The sequence below is a fragment of the Leptodactylus fuscus genome, chromosome 11, assembly GCF_031893055.1.
Source record: "Leptodactylus fuscus isolate aLepFus1 chromosome 11, aLepFus1.hap2, whole genome shotgun sequence".
In the NCBI taxonomy this organism is placed as follows: Eukaryota; Metazoa; Chordata; class Amphibia; order Anura; family Leptodactylidae; genus Leptodactylus; species Leptodactylus fuscus.
In genome coordinates this window covers 4455448-4474542 of record NC_134275.1, presented here as the reverse complement: position 1 = coordinate 4474542, position 19095 = coordinate 4455448, and the positions used below count along the sequence as shown (strand labels likewise).

Sequence of the window (19095 nt, the reverse complement as noted above, 5' to 3'; positions counted from 1 at the left end):
GGAATTATTTACACTTCCATACTATTGCACCATTCAGGGCTGCCTAGTTATCCATAACACTGGAATGCAAGGGACTTGGTATATTCTAAAAATTGTAGATTTCAGGAAGTCTGTACCATCGGGTCCTACGTGACTTCACTCACATATGGCAGTGTTGCCAAGATAAGGACTGCGGCCAGCAGCTGTTTAGCTCTCAAGTCCAGGACCATCTGCTCCGGGATACTTGTAATGTGCAGGGAATTGTTCCAGTTTATCCTTGTCCTAGTTCATAGCAGATTTGTATCCCCTGTAAATCCAGTCAATGTGCAATGTGTACTTGCCCAGAGAAACGTCCAGTTGTGGTGACCTCGGCCGCAGTGCTAGCTCTTAGTTAATACAGTGCAAAAAAAAAACAGCGTGCCATTAGCTAGACGGATTTCCCCCGAGCCCTTGGCTGGGTTATATTTAAATAGCCTATTGAGGGCCTGTCGCTTTTCACTTACTCTGAGGAGCAGGAGATGCCATTGAGATCCCGGTGACAGGTCCCTCTTCGGGCAGCAGTAACTCTTTTGGGAAAAATTGCTGTCAAATGTTTTTTTTTTTGGAAAGGCCGAAAATGTTTTTTTTTGTTGTACGGGCGAAAAATCTTATTCTAATCACTGAGAATAGTGGCAGAAATTTGTCTTCACTACCTGACTGTCCAATAGACAGGGTTTACCTCTCAGATTTAATAGCTTTACTCTTGTGATGGAGAAGATAGATCGTTCCTGGTACATCGCAGCAGTCATGGTGCGGGTGGAAACGGAGGAATGGGAAGGGCTGAGTACTCGCTTGTTACGTTTGTATACCTTGTAGCGGTAGTATTAAATGTAATAAATAGGAACTGGACAACCCCTTTAATCCAATGCATACTTAATGTAAAAGTAAATCCACGTCATAATCCGCCCCCTCACAATGGAGGTCTATGGAGAAGTGAACTGCCCTTTCTGCAGGTGGCTTTTGCGGCTCGCTGAGCAGCAACTTCCAGGGTCAGCCCATTCATTTGAGCCTGATCCGGAGGGGAAGCCGCGACAGTCATGGCAGGTGGGTTTTGATCCGAGAGCGTTGTGGCTCCCCACGTCACTCTTGGTGCCAAAAACCACCTTACCGCTCCCCGTGTGAACTAACCCTTATATATCTGTGCTATATCCTGTGGATATGGGAAACTGTACAGGATTGGCTGTGTATACAGTATACAGAATGTTATAATTACGTTCCATACGTTGCTCCTTCTATCCCAATAAGCACATTTCTCCAGCAATATTCTTATAAAGAATAGACCTATTATCTTTATTTGCTATTGTGTCTTCTTACATATCACTTTACACATTTATAGTTACATGACAAAACCATTATTCTTAGCTTCCCTTCAAAAGACCATAGACAATGTGATGAGTATACAGTGGACACCGGAAGTTTACATACAGTACCCTATATATAAAGACATGTGTTTCTTTCTCTGTCTGACGTGAAAACAGAACAAACCTTTCCATAGTGAATGTAAACTTTGTAGAAAGTAATACAAATGCCTTAATAAATTCTCTTATTATTCTGGAATTTGGCAATCCTAATTGACCTAAAACGGATAGGTTTCTTCTGATTTTAACCATATGTGTCTTTCTATATACAGTAGTGTATGTCTCCTTCTGGTCTCACTGTTCATGGAGGCATGATATATGTGTCACACTTATTGCTGTGGATACTTTGTCTCCAACACTGGACTTCAACGTGTTCCACTTTTTCCCAAGACGCTCAGAGGGATTGTCACAGAAAATCTCGCCTGTGCTTGCACTGCATATGTGACGAGAGGAGCAAGGTTAGCCGGGACATCGCAACGAATGCAAGGTGAGCATATTAGAAACTTGGCGATTTTTCTGTCACAAGAGTGTGATATCCTTAAAAATGTGACAACCTATCTCCATCTCTTTCCACCCTGCAGCCTGATGACAATGATTGAAGCAAATACACTATAGTAGATACGTTCCTGCCATATAAAATCATTGTAACAATGTGCTTGTGCCCAAGAGAAACATGAGGACGTTCCAGTTGGTTAAGCCCATGATGAAAAGTGCAAAGATGTTGGGCTGTTATAAAGCAAGAACATCTTACCAGGGGCTGAACTATATTGGGTGCAGAGGTTGCGATCACACTCTAGAGCCTGATGGGACCAGAAAATGCCCCCAGTCCCTAAGAAAGCAGATGTGTCGGAATTGAGGTTCCTTTTACAGACTTTACATCGGAGCACGGAAGCTTCAGGTTACCCCCCTGGGTTTCTCACTTGTGACAGTATCATCTCTGCAGGATGGTTTTTCAAGTTTAGTGGGTGTCAGACAAGGCACTTTGCCCCTCCAATCACTATAGGGGTGCCAGTGATCACATAGTGTCCTATATCATTTCATAAAGAACGCCTTGACGGTGCCCACCCATCATGAATAACCAAAGACGTAAAGGAAGCGTAAAAAGCAGTAGGTTAGAAAGAGGTCAATTAAAGGGGTTATTTGGGGAGAATAAGATTGTCAGTGGACTCACAGCATTGGAAACACATCTTACTCTTATAGATGACGGTCCCTCATGCCCTTCAGTATTATCTTTGCAGAGTGAAATAGGGTGTTATTAGGTTTGCGTTCTGCAAACCTAATAATTGGGTGCCAGGGAACCCTCTTCTATACCAGTAAAAATCTAACCTCCCCACATAACCTGTTTAATGGATGTATCTCCAAGCAATACTTGGTCAAAACTGCCATGTACGTATCTGCAAGTATTAAAGGGGTTGTCCAAGGAGTTTCATTTCCTTTACTTCGTTAATTTCTTTACTACTTTCATTTCCAGGTTTTTTTTTTTCCCTGTCGGACTTGGGGGTTCCAGACTGGATCAAACCCTGGGTCACATGATTAGAAACAGAAACCAGTCCCTGTGTTGGTCCACCTCCTCTTCTGTTATAATAGGTAATTATCTGTGCTATAGGAGCTTGGATGCTATACTATCACTATTATGGGACACCCAGGTCCAACTTGAAAAAGTCCCCATAGGTAGTAAGTGAAATTAAATGACCCCTTTAGGCCGGGGTCCCATGGGGCGTCAACGCTGCAGGAAAAATCGCAGTATTTTACAGGGCAAAGGGGATGGGATTCTAGCGAATCCTATGCCTACTTTATCTTATAAACTGCAGTGCGGACACGCCGTGATTTCCAAAACCAGCACGGTTTTGGAAATCGCAGCATGTCAATTCTACCCCCTCATAGGTGTAATTGAAACAGAAAGGCCGCAGAGGAAACCTCTGTGAACTTTGTCTAAAACAGTGCAGGAAGAACTGCGATACGTTGACGATGTATTTTTTTCCTGCAGCAGTGTACATAGCTCAAAGCAGGTAGCGCTGTACACTGTGTAGTGGCAGCACCATGGCCATTCATCAATATTCGTTCTTGGACAACCCCTTTAATTAGCAAGGGTCATTAGCAACAATGTTACTATCTTCAGAGCACTACATTCCAGAGATGTGAGCAGCTACCCATAGAGATGCATTATATGTATAACCAAACAGGCAGGTATACTGATAATAATTAGATGTTAGCAAATAATCTCTAGTTTTAGGCAAAAAATATTGTATTTGAACTAATAAGTCATAAATAAATTGTGATTCAGTCACATGGCTGCAATGTGACCTTCATTACCGACAACATAGTCATTGGGTGAAGCAGAGGTGCAATAATGAAACTCTGTGCTATATCAACATCTATAATACATAAAAACCAGAGGAATGTTCGCCTTCTACGTCATCATCTTAAAATCTGAAATGTATAAAAAATATGTTCCATTCGATCGTGTGCGAAGCCCCTACAATGCTGTGCAGCGGTCATAGGGTCAGCAGCGCACCAGTGCATGCTTGTCTATATTACTCGAAGTCCATTAGGCACTTTGCGACCTTCCTTGCATTTCCACATCCGTGAACTGTGGCATGTCCGTGCTTTCCGTATTAGTGGTGATGGGTGAGATTACATGTTTGAGACGTAAGAGCATTGTGAACAGCAGGACCAGGAGCACGGCAAGCAACCCCAGGAACAATCCCACATACATGTACAGGTTGGAATATTTATCCGTGGTTGTAGCCGTTGCTTCCGTGGCCACTGTTGGGAACTGCTGGACGTAGATAGTTCGGTTTCCACGGAATTTTAAATAGACTTCAGTCATAGCTTGAGATACTATGGTGTCGATACCAGTGATGCTGCGGTAATATTCCTGTACGAAACAATGGCGGGTTAGAAATTACTTGCGCCTGTTCCAGCTATGACAAGTAATAACGTCCCTGTTGTTCATATTCCTGGTTTTGTGTTCCTGAGATGAAGAATAAGCTCATAATAGTATCAGATCCAAAAGGTTTGTAATCCCAAAAAGTCAGCGCTGGTCTAAGAGGCCACAATTCTGATTTGATCACAAGATGTCCCTTTGGTCATTGGAGAGCGTATCCGGATAATGCCTCGCCTGTCTTCAGTAGTCTCTTTACAGATAGTCTGCAATAAATAAAAAGGACAATTCTGTGAACGGAACCTTACATTGGCAACTGGTAGAGATAAGCGGAACGCTACACACCTACTGCGACAGCTTTCAGCCCAATACCCTGCTAAATTTCCTTGACAAAAATTCAGCAGCATGCAAGTCTCACGTGGACTTCAAAAGAGGACCTTTCTCCACCTCCACCAACTCCAACTCTTTGCATCCTCCAATAGACACTGCTCCATTGATTCTGGTGCAGTTGGAATCTCGTCTCTAGCTCTTATGATTCCTAAGAAATCATTCCTGCTAGTTTCAACTCAGTTATGGTCTGTGATGTCGGGCGGGCAGTCCTTGGTCGGAGAAGGAAGACAGGGACCGCCCACCTGACAGCACCGAGCTTAATTGTGCTGAAACTAACTGCACTAGCACATCAGACACACTAGGCGCACAGGACACACTAGGCACATTGGACACACTAGGCACATCAGACATACTAGGCACATGGGACACACTAGGCACCCTGGACACACTAGGCACTCCGGACACAGTAGGCACCCCGGACACACTAGGCACCCCGGACACACTAGATAAGCTGGACACACTAGATACACTTGACACACTAGGCACCCCGGGCACACTAGATAAGCTGGACACACTAGATACACTTGACACACTAGGCACCCCGGACACACTAGGCCCATCAGGCACACCGGATACACTAGGCCCACCTGACATACTATACACACCTGAAATACTAGACACACTGAACACACTAGACACATGTGACACACTATGCATACCTGACACACTGGGCACAACTGATATACTATATATACCTGACATATTATACATACCTGAAACACTAGGTACACTTTACACACTAGGCACACCTGACACAGTGTACATAACTGAAATACTAGGCATAGCTGGCAACCCTAACACACTATACGCAGCAGACACAGCTGATGTATGAGACATACCTGACACACTCTCAAGTTTTCCTTTTCTATTTCATATCCACTGGCTAACACGGTACAAGAATCCTTTTTCCTCTGACATACTAGGCACACAGTATAATCCTTACTTGGCAGCCCTTTAAAAGGAGCCTAATAGGCTGAGGATTGGTGATGTGGTTGGCCGAGGTGAACGTGGCTGCATGTCCTGGTGGGTAAAACAAAGACTCGCGCGTTGACCACTATGGGTTGGCTGTGCTCTGGAAGACACCGTAGAGGCAGCACGAGGCTTCACCCCAAGAAGACGCATAGAATTTCTTTCTAGATTATATAAGTGGTGCTATTACATTGTGTGTAGTTGTGTCCATTTCTTGTATTCTTTACAATGCTATATAAGATATGTAATGCCTTTCTACAATTTTGCATTTTGTTCAGTTCTTTGCACAAAAATTGAGCTTATAATATGCAATACTATTATATAACCCATTATTCCCGGGGTAAATATCACAGTATTATCAGGTATATACAGTATAACGTACTCTACGAGATGTTGCTATGTGTTTGTGCAGACTGTGCTATTATTTGAGTCCAGCATTAATAATGGAAACTGAAGTCTTCCCGTCCCACTGTAATGAGAACTCAATGTTCCTGCTTTATTGATATGCTATGGATCATTCCAAACAAGTCCAGTGCGTTTCTCATTTTCTCAGCTCATTCCACTATCTTCCCTGGCCGGCAGCTTTTGCAGTGCGTCTATTATATCTGCTTCATGGCGTGCGTGTTATAGACCGAGGGGCTGTGGGTCAATTGTACCTTAGTTTCCCAGCACAACCTCTTCGCTCTTCAGTTCATTTATCTCGGATTCTTCGCTCCCATATAATGCCTTCTCTTAGCTTTTCTTTCTAATACATTAGACATACATATCGCTTCCCATTCTTGGATACTTGTTGGTTTTGCTTGTACGTTATTATAAAAGTCACAGTAATATCAAGGCGCTAACCTAATAAGAGGTTGGGTATTAAGTTGTTACACGTACGGTACTTTGTTGGTGCCCTATGAACCGATTACATTTTTGAAGTGTGTTTGCATCTGACTGCTGGGATCAGTAGCGTGTGTATAGGATTCCTACTGATCCTACTGATACAGTAGGTGGTGGCAGCATGTATTTGGGGTGCGCAGACTGCGCTGGGGTGCAATTTTCACTCAATTTGCAACCTGAGTGCAAAATTGGGTGAGTGGAATGACGCCACGTCACGTACTAGGACGATCCGCACATCAATCAGAAGAACAATGGTTGGCCACGGTCAACAAGGGGTGGTTTAAACCATTAAGCTGCCCCCTTGTGTATGCCCTGTATAATCCTCCTATATGATAATAGCAATGTACCCTAGTGCAAAGTATCCAGCCTTGGTGTCTAGCAATACGCCATGTCCGCTCAGATGTTTGTGTCATGCCTGCTTGCCCACAGAGCATCCTGGTGGAGCGCCTTCCCATCCACACGGTGAAGCCTGCCTATAACCCCCCCAATATGACCAAAGCCCCGCCCCACTACGACCTTCTAGACCATGGAAAAATGGTCTTGCTTGGTGCAAAAAAGGTTGCACCAGGTGCAAAAATATACACATTGTACTTAGATCTGTTTGGGAAACTAGTGATCATGGAAGCTGCCACCCACCAGGGCACTGCCACGGAGTAACATGACATATTGTCCAGTGCCGTGGCCATGTCCACCGTAAAGTTATCATATAACAGTGATCTATCCTGCTTTGTGCATTGTCTGCAGGAAATATTGCAGGACCTTGTTCACTGTCATTGTATTTGAATAGTAAGTGCATTAGAATTTTATTTTGCAAATTTGTGCCAATGTTCTAATCTTGTGGTTTGTCATTTCTTATTGTTGTACTATTGTATTATGATGACTTTTAAGGTAGCTATACAGTATGAATAATCTCTGTCTTGGTAAGATAAAGATAAGGATATTTCCTTGTAGACCACAACGCGTTTCTCTACCACTAAGCCTATATTGTGTTGCCGGTGTCTGTTTGGCTATTGGCTTTCCCGGTGATCTGAGAAGCCGTGTTTGTTCCATGCTCTCATTTAATATTCTTCACAGAATAACTTCAGGAGTCACTTGGGGATTGCGAGTAAATCAATGACTCCGAGCACGTTGCAGCTTGGATTCGGGGACTGTATGTGTGTGATTAGAGGGCAGAGTTTACAGGGAATACAGAGAGAATCTCATCAAAAGCTAAGAGCTCTTTGAAGCTTTGTGTCTCAGCTATTGACTGTGTATGAAGCTGGAACTCCAAAGATGAGCAACAAAGCAAAATATATATATTAAGATGACAGGACACTGTATAAGCATTGATGATGCCTGTCAAAGTGTGTACATTTGTCTTCAGGAGAGGGATGAGCAGGAGTGAATTGCTGGAAGGGTGCAGCACATTGACGGCAGAAGACATGTCTTATTCCAATCATTGTAAATCTGAGTAGACTGCCTGTTCATGGAAGGATAATGCAAATTCAGACTTCACCACCATGATCATAAAGCAAAGCAAGTCATCATTCCAGAACTGATGACATAATTCCTTCTGATGACATATAACTTAGCAGGGTGTCCTGACTTACCCTTTCTGGAACGATATGCTTTATTAACTCTTGATATCCTACTAATAATATTATAAAGGTGAAAGTATGTGTGTTTGGATGTTTGTTCCTAAATCACGCCCAAACCGCTGAACAGAATGGTGTGAGATTTCACACATACATAGATGGCCACCAGGAAGGATCGATAGGCTACTTGGTATACCGCTCCAGCCGCCGAAATCCTGAACATTACCCGCGAAAGTCTGCTACAGCTTCGCTGCGGGACCTCAGATGACGTCAGCCCGGCTCTTTCAGGTGGCCTCCGATAGGTTCGCGTCACATGCGGGGCGGGGCGATGGACACTGCGCTACAGAGGGGGCAGAGCTATTGATGCACAAGCCGGCCGCTGAGCGACAGGAAGAAGATGGCATCGCGTATGCGGAGGACAGAGCAGGCAGCCATCGGTGGAGCCCGCCGCCCGGTCTGGAGAAGTAAGTCCTAAGGGGCCCTGGGGGTGGGAAACTGAAGGAGTGACTGGGACACACTTCCCCAAGCCACCGTCTTCCCCTAGCATGGTCTGCAGACCCTAAGCACACCATCACACTAGGCGCACGGAGGGTGGGGAGGAGAAGGCTGAGGCTCGGGTGTGGGGAGGGGAGTCCGTGGTCACGGGGGTGGTGGGTTAACTGCAAAGGAGGTCGCGGCGGGGGGGGGGGGGTTGTAAAGGGGCTGGGGGGGGAGGAAGGCTTCCTGTAAAGTGGGACAGGGTATGGGGGGGTGGAAAGGGAACCGGGGTCGCGGGGGGGGGGGGCAAGTTGTGCAGGGGGTGCAAAGGGGGCCGACACCGGGGGTCGCAGGTGGGGGGGGGGGGAAGGGGGCGAGAGTCGCAGGAGAGGAAAGAGGGCCGGGGTTGTAGAGGAGGGGTGGTGGAAAGGGAGCCCGGGGTTGCTTGGGTGGTGGAAAGGGGGTCGGGGTAGAGGGGTTGGAAAAGGGACACAATGTGGGGGCCAGAGCCCGCACTGCAGGTAGGTCGCGCAAAGCGGGAACGCTGCCGCGGACGAAGTCGCGGGTACTGCTAGTAGACAATAAATTGTAAAACTGAATTATGTGGCCAAAAAGTGGACACCCCTTACTAAATAGCCTAAAAGATTCTTAAAAATAGTCACACAGCCATGTAATGTCTATAGAAAAACCTTTGAATAGATGCTAATCACTATTGTTCAGTTCTCCCTGCGCTGGTGGATGGGGACTAGCTGCTATCATGTCTCCCGTATACTGCACAGAAAGTAGAGAAGAATCTGCTCTGTCACTCGCTACTCCTCACTTCTCTCCCATCCTTCTAGACGTCTGCTGTGAATCACAATCTGACACTTTCAGGGTGAATTGTAGTCTGTCTTTGTCTAGCAATAGGGATTAAAAATAGATTTTAAAGTTTAAAGGGGAGGGGATCCTCTAATACAGTACTCGGCATAAGTGAGAACACCCCGACAGATTTGTCAGATTTCCTTTCAGAACCAACATTTTCCATGGGATGTCATACTACAAAATTCTCCCGCAAATTTGGGTCAGTGATTGCAAACAAAATTTGTTAATTCGCTCCCGTACACACAAAAAATTCCTAATAAATTTGTTCAAGACAATGTTGCAAAAATGAGTCTTAGGAGAAAAGCCAACGTTTGGACACCAAAATTCCAATTGACAAGAATTCAACCGCAGATGAGTCTAATAATTCGGGAAATAGGTGAAGGGTGTTACTTAATAAGAATATCCCTCCCTGTTCCATGATGTCCGCTATGGCACCAGATGGAAGAGAAAAGTCTTGTGGAAGAAAAGAATTTCTTTACAGAAGAAAAGTGAAGGCTACAAGAAGATCACCAATCACATATCAGGCAGGATACCGTAAATGGTACAGAGATTGATCAAAGATTGAACTGCAACCATCTCATAGAGAGTCATAGATGATGCCCAAACAGAAGGGTCGAAGAAGAGTTCCCATAATGCACTGGGACATGCACATGTATGGGTATCGTCCACCAAAGACGCCATAAAGCCCATGCACACAATGGTCAACACATTTACCAGTACCCATGCTGAAAAAGATGAATTCTACTAGGACTCTTATCATCGGGAGAGAATAGTGAAGAGACCAATGCTTCTGGAACTGATGGCTTCAAAACTATATGGAGTCACAAAAGTCAGGAGTACAACGACAAATGCGTGGCACATGGTGGGGTCAGTGTCCTGACGGGGGGCTACATGAGTGCTCTGGGGTCGAGGGTGTTAAACAGATGTTCTATGGAACTCAGTTTTGTCAACATTTTGGAAATTTCCATTGTGTTCAGTGAGATATTGATTAAAATCTTATTGATCTCTGCAAAGCTGGTTGAAAAATTAGGGACCATTAAAAAGCTGAGTGACTTACAAATAATAATCCTACATATTCATGTTCCTGACTGGTTCATACAGGCGTAATGTTCCGGTTCCAACATACTTTACTATTATACCCAGATCTGTGCGCTTTATTCGATTCATGGCTCAAGCTTGATTTGGATCCAGGTTTTAATCTCAAGTATCCGGCTGACCTATGAGTCAGGATTGTCTGGGGATAACTCAATTATTTATTGGTCATGTAATCTGATTTTCTGAGCTACCTTCGTATTTACATCTCCGTAAATGTAATTGGAGGGTCTTAGATTGTAAGATTTGGCCATTGAAAAAAAAAATGTTTCTTTGAAGGATCTTGTATATACTTCAAGATAAATTGGTGTGGGGGTGGTCATGTGAGTGTCTAGTATATACTATATATTGGGACGCATCTCTTAATCATGAATTCAGATGTTTTAATACAATCCCATTGCCACCGGAGTATAAAATCCAGCCCCGAGCCAAACAGTCTACCCTTAAGTGAAATTTCTCCCCTCGTAGATATTCCATGAGTTATCCATGAGGGGTATTACTGAGAATTGGAATAATTTAGGAACTCCAGAAACTCATGATCATATAAAGTTAGAACGGCCAAGCGTTGGATAGAGCGATGTAAACTGTAACGCCATCCATCTCTTCTCCATTCGGCAGTCTGATGGACAAATCTAGGTTTGGCAAATGCCAGGAGAATGTTGGCTGCAACTGTGTAATTTGGTGGAGAAGAAATAATTCTATGGGATTGTTCTTCTAGGTAGGACTTGGGTCTCTTATTTAGTGAAGGGAAAAATCCAAGGCATTTTGCTTCCAACTTAGTGGGAACAATTTGGGGAAGTCTATCTCCTATAAGAGCATGGCCCTACCTAAGTGTACAAAGCAAAGTCCACTAAGTCATGGTTGGGTGAGTTTAGTGTAGAAGAACTTGACTGGTCCATACAGAGCCCTGATCTCACCGTCATCAATCACCTTCAAGATGAACTACAAAAGAGGATCCAAGACAGTAACAAACTGTATAGAATATTGAGCTATTGGAGTGTATTGTTAAAGTATTGAGCCATTGGATTGATACATTGTATCTATCCTCACAACTTCTAGTAATACAAGACATTGTTACGTTATATTCTATAAACCAACAGCAGATGTGATACTGATGGCATTGATTGGATGCCGGCACAGTATATAAGAACAGGGCAGACTAAAGATATAAGACAGGTAAGGAGGGGTTAATATGTCTGAACTTTACAAATGTATTATAACAAATATCCTATTAACTTTGTCACATATCCGCTTCATTTACAATGGGAACTTAAGTGATATCTGCAGTTTTGGCTACTTCAATAGCTTAAGTGTACTCAACTGATCCCAAGTGAATACTCACAAATATGAGTCTGCTGTACTTTTCTTAAAGGGATATTCCCATCTCACAGATAGAGAAAGTGTCAGAGATGCAGGTCCCACCTCTGGGACCAACACCTATCTCAAGAACGGAGATTCTTTGCCCATCCCTCCGCCGCTAAGAATGGAGAGGTGGTTGATACAGAGCAGCGCTCCCCAATCAGCATCTGGGATATCCGAATGCCATGTTACCGGTAGTGGGGTCAAACAATACCAATAAAGGGGTCAAGCTAGCATGATAGATATTTTCTATGATTTGATGACCAATATCCATGACACCCCAATATATTAGCATTGTGTTGTTGTGGTTTATAAATAATGCTGATACCCCATTTCATATGATTATTTCCCAAGTTCAGGACCTGATAACACCAGCATGAAGGTGAATGCCTTTACAACTCCCCCAAATACCAAATGTGAAATCTATGAAACATCCCTGACTCTTTTATAGAATGCCTGAAATAGAATAATAGAACGGCAGGTCTTCCTTCTTATCGCCCCGACCCCCGCCGCCGATCCACAGTAAAGTTCATGTACAACCTTAAGCCAAACAAAATTCAGTAAAAATAAGATTATTTTATTTCTAGGTTCGAATGTAGTGCTGATGAATATCATAATATATTAGTTTGGTGTACAAGCACCCAAGGCACATTGATGCATATGGCGAGTATACGCTAGCCCGTCTGCTCTGATCCTACAGAAGAGCTATTGAAGTCCACATTACTAAAAACATGAATGCTGGGTACAAGGCAAAGGGGTCACAAACTTATTCTTGCATATGGGTGTGCATAGCCAGAGATCAGTCACTGTGTCCATCCTGACCCACCCACCACAGGAAGCCCCTACAACAGACGTAGTGTTGGACTGGAGGACCTAAGGCCTAGCAGTAAATTCACTCTGGGGTCCCAATATACAGCTTCATGAAAATATCATTTAATACTTGTTCACAAATTCCTAACATAACTTTTTTCCAGTAGAGTCTTGCTACTTGCCAGGGATTGTTTCTTGCCTAAGGCCGGGTTCACACAATGTATTTTGGCACGTAATGTGGCACGTAGACGCCGCGGGAGCTTTTGCAGGCTGTATACGCTCCCATTGTTTTCAATGGGAACCGGTACCGTATACGCGCCGCTATTTTGCGGTGGCCGCAAAATGGGATCGTAATGAGAGTGTATACGGCCCGCAAAAGCTCCCGCGGCGTTTACGTGCCACATTACGTGCCAAAATACATCGTGTGAACCCAGCCTAAGGTCCTGTCAGTAACCTGCTTTCTGGCTATTGCCTCAAATTTGGGTCCTCTTAGCACTGTGAGTTGGGGATATGTGCCCGCACAGCAGTTGAAAGAGTGCACAATGATTGGTTATTCCGGGTTGGAAGGATATAGGTAGGCCTTACTCTCCATTAAGATGTTGTCTCGGGGGGCCATACGGTGGCTCAGTGGTTAGCACTGCAGCCTTGCAGAGCTGGAGTCCTGGTGTTCAAATCCCGCCAAGGGCAAAAAAAAACATCTGCAAGGAGTTTGTGTGTTCTCCCCGTGTTTGCATGGATTTCCATCCCATATTCCAAAAAAGACATACTGATAGGGAGAATGTACATTGTGAGCTCTATGTGGGGCTCATAATCTACATTAGAAAAAAAAAAAAAAAGTTGTCTCAGCCCCCCAGTATGTAAAAATAACGTGGATAGTCTCGTAAACAATCTATCCAGTAAATTATAATGACACATAGCTGTATCAAGATGTTGTACAATGAGTATCTGTATGAATCCAATAATCATACCAGGGTGAATGGGGGCCCACCTGGAGATTTCCCCTGTACATCTGTGGGCCAGTCTGAGCCTGCATGGACACCATTATAAGAACTGGCCAAGAAGAGCTGGAAGAAGGTGACTTGGTCTGATGAATCATGATTTCGGTATATAGTGCTTGTTTATTGTTTTCCTGCAGAAGAGAAGTCCCCAGTGCTTAAATTGGGAAAAAATTTTAGGGGGAACTCTGGAATATACTCAGACCCCAGAATATAATAATCGAAGACCCAGGAGAGGATACAAATATAGAAACACTGTTACTTACCTCTCCGGGGCTCCGGCGCACTCCTGGCTGATGTCGGCCATCTTCAATGATCGAAGAGATATCACTTGAGCTGGACTTGTGTTGCGTTACATAAGGACGCAAGCCCGGTCCATGTGACATCTGTGACGTCACCAAGTAGGCCCAAAGCCTTCTGGAGCCAGGAGAGGTAAGTAACTGTGTTTTTTTATGTTCCCTCACGTCTCCTAGCCCTCCCATCATCTGAAAAGACCCCCGGGTATAATGATAGCGGTGTTTGTGGGGTTCTTTATACTGCTATGCTATGAAAGACAGTTTGTAATTATCCAGAACTGATTTCCGGCCCAATTTAAGCACTGGATGTCACATATGGGGAGACGTTAATGCCCCAATGGGTCAGATCTGTTTTGGTAACACAGAGGGGACCTACACAATATTAGATGCTAATTACTAATGCTGTAGATGATTATGAACCGTGTAATACTTTATTTGCCCTGTGGTGGCGCTGCATAGTAGTATAGATAACACCTTATAACTCGGGATTCCCATGTGATTATCTTATTGTTGAGAGATCAGTCAGACAAAAAAAAGAATATCTCCAAAGTGGCTAATCCCTTTAAGAAGGTTTTATTATTTGGGTGTTCGCGACGTAGAGTGACATTCATATAATCTGTGAATCATCGAGCCCATGAACATTTGCATATTGTATAGCACCAGCTGAGAAATAAAAGCCTGCGGTTTGAGGTCTGATATTATAACGCCGCAGTAAACATGTAGACAAGTCGGTAGAGAGTCAGCCATGATGGTGGGAGGTAATTCATGGAAACCTGCGGGGTGTCAGTAGGAAACCAATAAAGTGCCCCAGGCTAATGCGAGCCTTGCTATTGGTATGAGGAGAGTTTGGACAGAAATGTTCAAGCGTTGCGAAGCATTTAACAAGGCGCCTGCAGTCTATGAATGGCCCCAAGTATTTTCAGGAAGTCCGAGATTGTTACAACCATTAGATTCTACAGTCTGGAGGTTGCACCAAATTCTTCATTGTCATCATTCTTGAGCAGTTTTGGCCTCCTGCTATTTTTAGGAGTACAAAGTTTGCAGTAATGGAAATATGTAGGGTAATAATGGTAAGAGGTCACTATTTATCCCCTTCCTCTGTACCATCCTATTACGTTGCGCTGAGCATATAGTTAACGCTGTGCGCCATATTGGTGCGCCACATTCAAGCCACAGATACGGGGCTCAGCCATGTAATACGAGTTGCTGTTGATGAAAAATACTTAATTCCTCAGATACATGGCACCCCAGTGGTTCAGGGGGCAAGATCATCCCCCACCACCATACAGACCCCCGCAATGAGGTTGTAATGTCCGAGGGGTTACGATGGCAATGGCCTTGTCCTCCCTCCAGTATGTGCCTTATATGAGTGCTTTGTATTTCCATTAGGTTATCTGCCGGTCACTTCCTCCAGAAGAGTCTTCTTCTGGAATGGTTGAGTTGGCCATAACCTGATTGGCTGGCAGTACTTATAGGCTGAGGCCCCACGTTGTGGAAACGCAGCTCCTTTTGTTGCAGATTTTGCTGCAGTTCTTTGAACCAAAGCCAGGAGTGGTTCCAATAGGAATCTATAGATCTATAGGGAAATCTATAGGAATTTCCGCAACAAATTCTGCAACAAATTCTGCAACAAAAAAAGCTGCCTTTCTGCAACGTGGAGCCTCAGCCTTAGGCTAAAGCCCTATGTTGCGGAAACGCAGGTTTTTTTTTGTTGCAGATTTTGTTGCGCTTTTTTTGAGCCAAAGCCAGGAGTGAATTGAGTAGAAGGTAGAAGTATAAGAACTTCCTATAGATTTCCCATTCCTTTTGTAGCAATTCTTGGCTTTGGCTTAAAAAACCGCAACAAAATCTGCAACAAAAAAACACTGTATTTCTGCAACGTGGTTCCATCACAAAGAGTTTTTTGGCGCTGATTTTGATGCTGAATCCAATAATGGAAAAAGGAACGCATTGAACTCAATGGGAGTCTTTTTTTCCACATGGTTTCTGACACGGATTCAGCATCAAAATCGACGCCAAAAAAATCCATGTGAATGGACCCTTAGGTAGGAATTTCAATAGCCGGCCAGTTAACTGTTTGCCTTTTGTCTGGTGAAATCTTCACCTAAGTCCCTCGCCCTCCCGTCCCTTTTATTACAGGATTTGTTATGACGCTGTTTGTTGTAGGGGTCAGTCTAATGCTGTTGCTGATGGGACTATTTTTAGTATTTATTCATTGATAAAGTTCATTTGAATATTTTTTTATTTATTGCTTATTTATTCATTATTTTATGAATTATTTATTGTTCTTATTTATTCCATTGTTTGTAACATGGTTACCTTACTATACAGTGTGGCCAATACCGACCTCTCCGACCACTGTGGGCATCTGTAGCAGCGAAGCGTCCCTGCCTGTCTTCTCCGCTGTGATCTCCGAGCGCACATCCCAATGGCCATGGAGAATATGAACTGTGATCGCACCATTTAACCCACTTTATTCATAGTGACGATCCCTTTACAGGACAGATTTTGCACCGTTACATGGAGTATGTGTTATATATAAGTACAGAATAAGACTGACATGTGACATAGGGTAAAGGATTGGATGATACCTTTGATATTCTGTAAAATATTAACCTGATAGTATCACAGCTGCTGCAGATTGTCAGATGATATCCATGTTGTGTATCTATAGCTCAACCACATCACAACGCTGCCATATTAGATCGGGATGCCGCAGTGCTCTGGGCTCATTGTTGTGTTTGTTGATCTCATTCTAGAACTATCTGGGTCGGGGGGGGGGGGATATCGTCACTTCGTAGGGTGAGACCACCATTTAGGTGTGTGGAGTCTTATTAAGCCATTAGCACTCCACTGTGCAAGGGAACATGGGAAGAATATGCAAATCTGACTTCCATGATGTAATTAGGAAGTCAGAGCCTCAGTCATGCAGCCCAATAGGTGGCGCTTCCTTTAACATCATGCCCGACCTTCTCAGAGGCCTTTGTTTGCAATGATGTTGGGATTTTACCAGGTAGTGTCTTGTCCTTGGCTGGGGGACTACCTGGTAAAATCCCAGCATCATTGCAACATATTTCTAATTACATCATGGAAGTCAGATTTGCATGTAGAACTATCTGCAAATAGATACATAGTCTGTACCCGTAACATGACAGACGAGTATGACTTGACACGACCCTCTGCATAGTGCAGCAAAAATGCTAGGTGATCCCTCACCAATTCTCGGCTGCTCAGTGTGGATAAGGCTGAGCCCACTTTAGGTTTTGGTTCCTACAGAATTTTTTGGACCTGATCTGTTCTCCTCCTCCTGTAACCCATCCAATAGAAGTTTTGTACATGCAGAGATGGGCCGCTGTTGCATTACTTGCTTTCGGGATTACTGTCACCTTCCTGCCAATTTGCTTCATTCCCTCATTAAAAAGCAGTTTCTGCCTCTAGAACTGGAAAGTCTTCATTTTCTGCACCATTTACCGACTCCAGAGACGGGAGTCTATTGAAATTCCAGGTGGGTAATAGATTCTGAGATAAGTGCAACTAAACATTTATTGTCCGTGTCCCCATGCTGCAATGTATTCAGCTTGTACCGCAATGCATAAGAGCACATATATGGCACACGTGAACACGCTATATGTGAGGTACATGCTATTAGTTTACATTTATTATAAAATGCAACAAGTCAGGTGAGAGCGTTTGTCTAATTTTATTGTCAGCCTTGGTTCACATCTGCGTTTGGTAATCCATTCAGGGAGTCCGCATGGGGATTCGCCATACGGACTACCGAATGCAACGGCAAGCGCTGTGCAGTGAAAGTACATGGGCCCCATTGACTATAATGGGGGCCGTGTGCTTGCCACGTGATCTCCACACGGAACATGTAGACAGGAAAGTAGATTGTGAACTACTTTACTGTCCGCATGTTCCGTGCAGAGATCTTGCGGAAAGCACATGGACCCTATTATAGTCTATGGGGTCCATGTGCTTTCATTGCACACCGCTTGCCATTGCGTTCGGTAGTCTGTTCGGGGGGGACTCCACCGAATGGATTACTGACGCAGATGTGAACGAGGCCTTAGTCTTGTTTGCATGTGACAGGGTATATGCATATGTACTAAATGTTATCAGAACATTTTTCAGTTTGCCGGAGCAATTTTATTTCTACCCTATGAGGTACTGTATATTTTTTCCCTTCTCCTGCATTATTTTTACCTTTATGGGGTTTGCGCCTGTGTTTGGATTTTTCCGCACTTGAACATCATCTGAACGAGGGTTATTTCTGCAGCTTTTACCTGGATTTTTAAAAACCCTTTTAGGCCACGCCCCACGTTGCGAAAATGTAGCCTTATTGCTGCTATGGAAAAAAAATGCTGCACTTTACAATACCTGCAAACTGTAAGGGGTTCTGGCTAATCCCATCCACACATTGCAGAAAAAAATCTGCAATGGAAAAGCTGAAAAACTCAACAATGAAACATGCTGCAGAAAAAAACCTGACGCGTTTCCAGTGCATATTTTTTAGCTGCGTTTTGCTATGTTTGGCCTTAGTCGTAGAGATGATTATTTGTAGAATTTTCTGCAATAAATCCGCCACTGGAGAATAAAGTCCAAGTGAGTCGTCTATATGTTGGACTATGCCAGACGTCATATAATGGCCATCTATTATAGTGTTATATCTGATGCTATGGAAATAGTGCTGTAAGAGTATTATTGTTCCTGTACACAACATATACGTGTTATAGAAGGCTGTTTCTTAGCCATGTCACTAAAATACCTTCTACGCTATGATCATACGTTGCGCTGCCTATTAAAAGCACAGCATGAGCCCGGTGCAAGTATCCCCGGAGGCATGGCAGCTATCCTCTTGAGTCCTTGCACCACATGTTCATTACCTAGGTTCTTCAAGACAGTGAGCCTCAACTACAAGGCAGCTGCCATCTGTTAAGACCTGCTGTTTATGGTCTCCATAGAGGTGCCATACAGTAAGTTATCCACCTATTAGCCATTGAGTTTAGGTGACAACCTACCATTGCTTTGGGTTGTCCTGAGGCCCCGACTGTAGAGACTCTGATACGTCCCTGTCATATAGGCATTAGGATAGAGGAAGCTTACTGTATTGCCAGGGACTCTGTGCAG

At 43.9% G+C, this 19095-nt stretch overlaps 1 protein-coding gene across 1 annotated transcript; it reads right to left on the bottom strand.

Moving 5' to 3' along the window:
- Positions 1 to 3842: 3842 nt before the first annotated feature.
- On the bottom strand, positions 3843 to 4415 carry SERTM2 (serine rich and transmembrane domain containing 2). Its single transcript, XM_075258954.1, has one exon. It carries the CDS (start codon positions 4204 to 4206, stop codon positions 3925 to 3927), a length of 282 nt encoding a protein of 93 aa, XP_075115055.1. The 5' UTR covers positions 4207 to 4415; the 3' UTR covers positions 3843 to 3924.
- Between the last annotated feature and the right edge of the window lie 14680 nt (positions 4416 to 19095).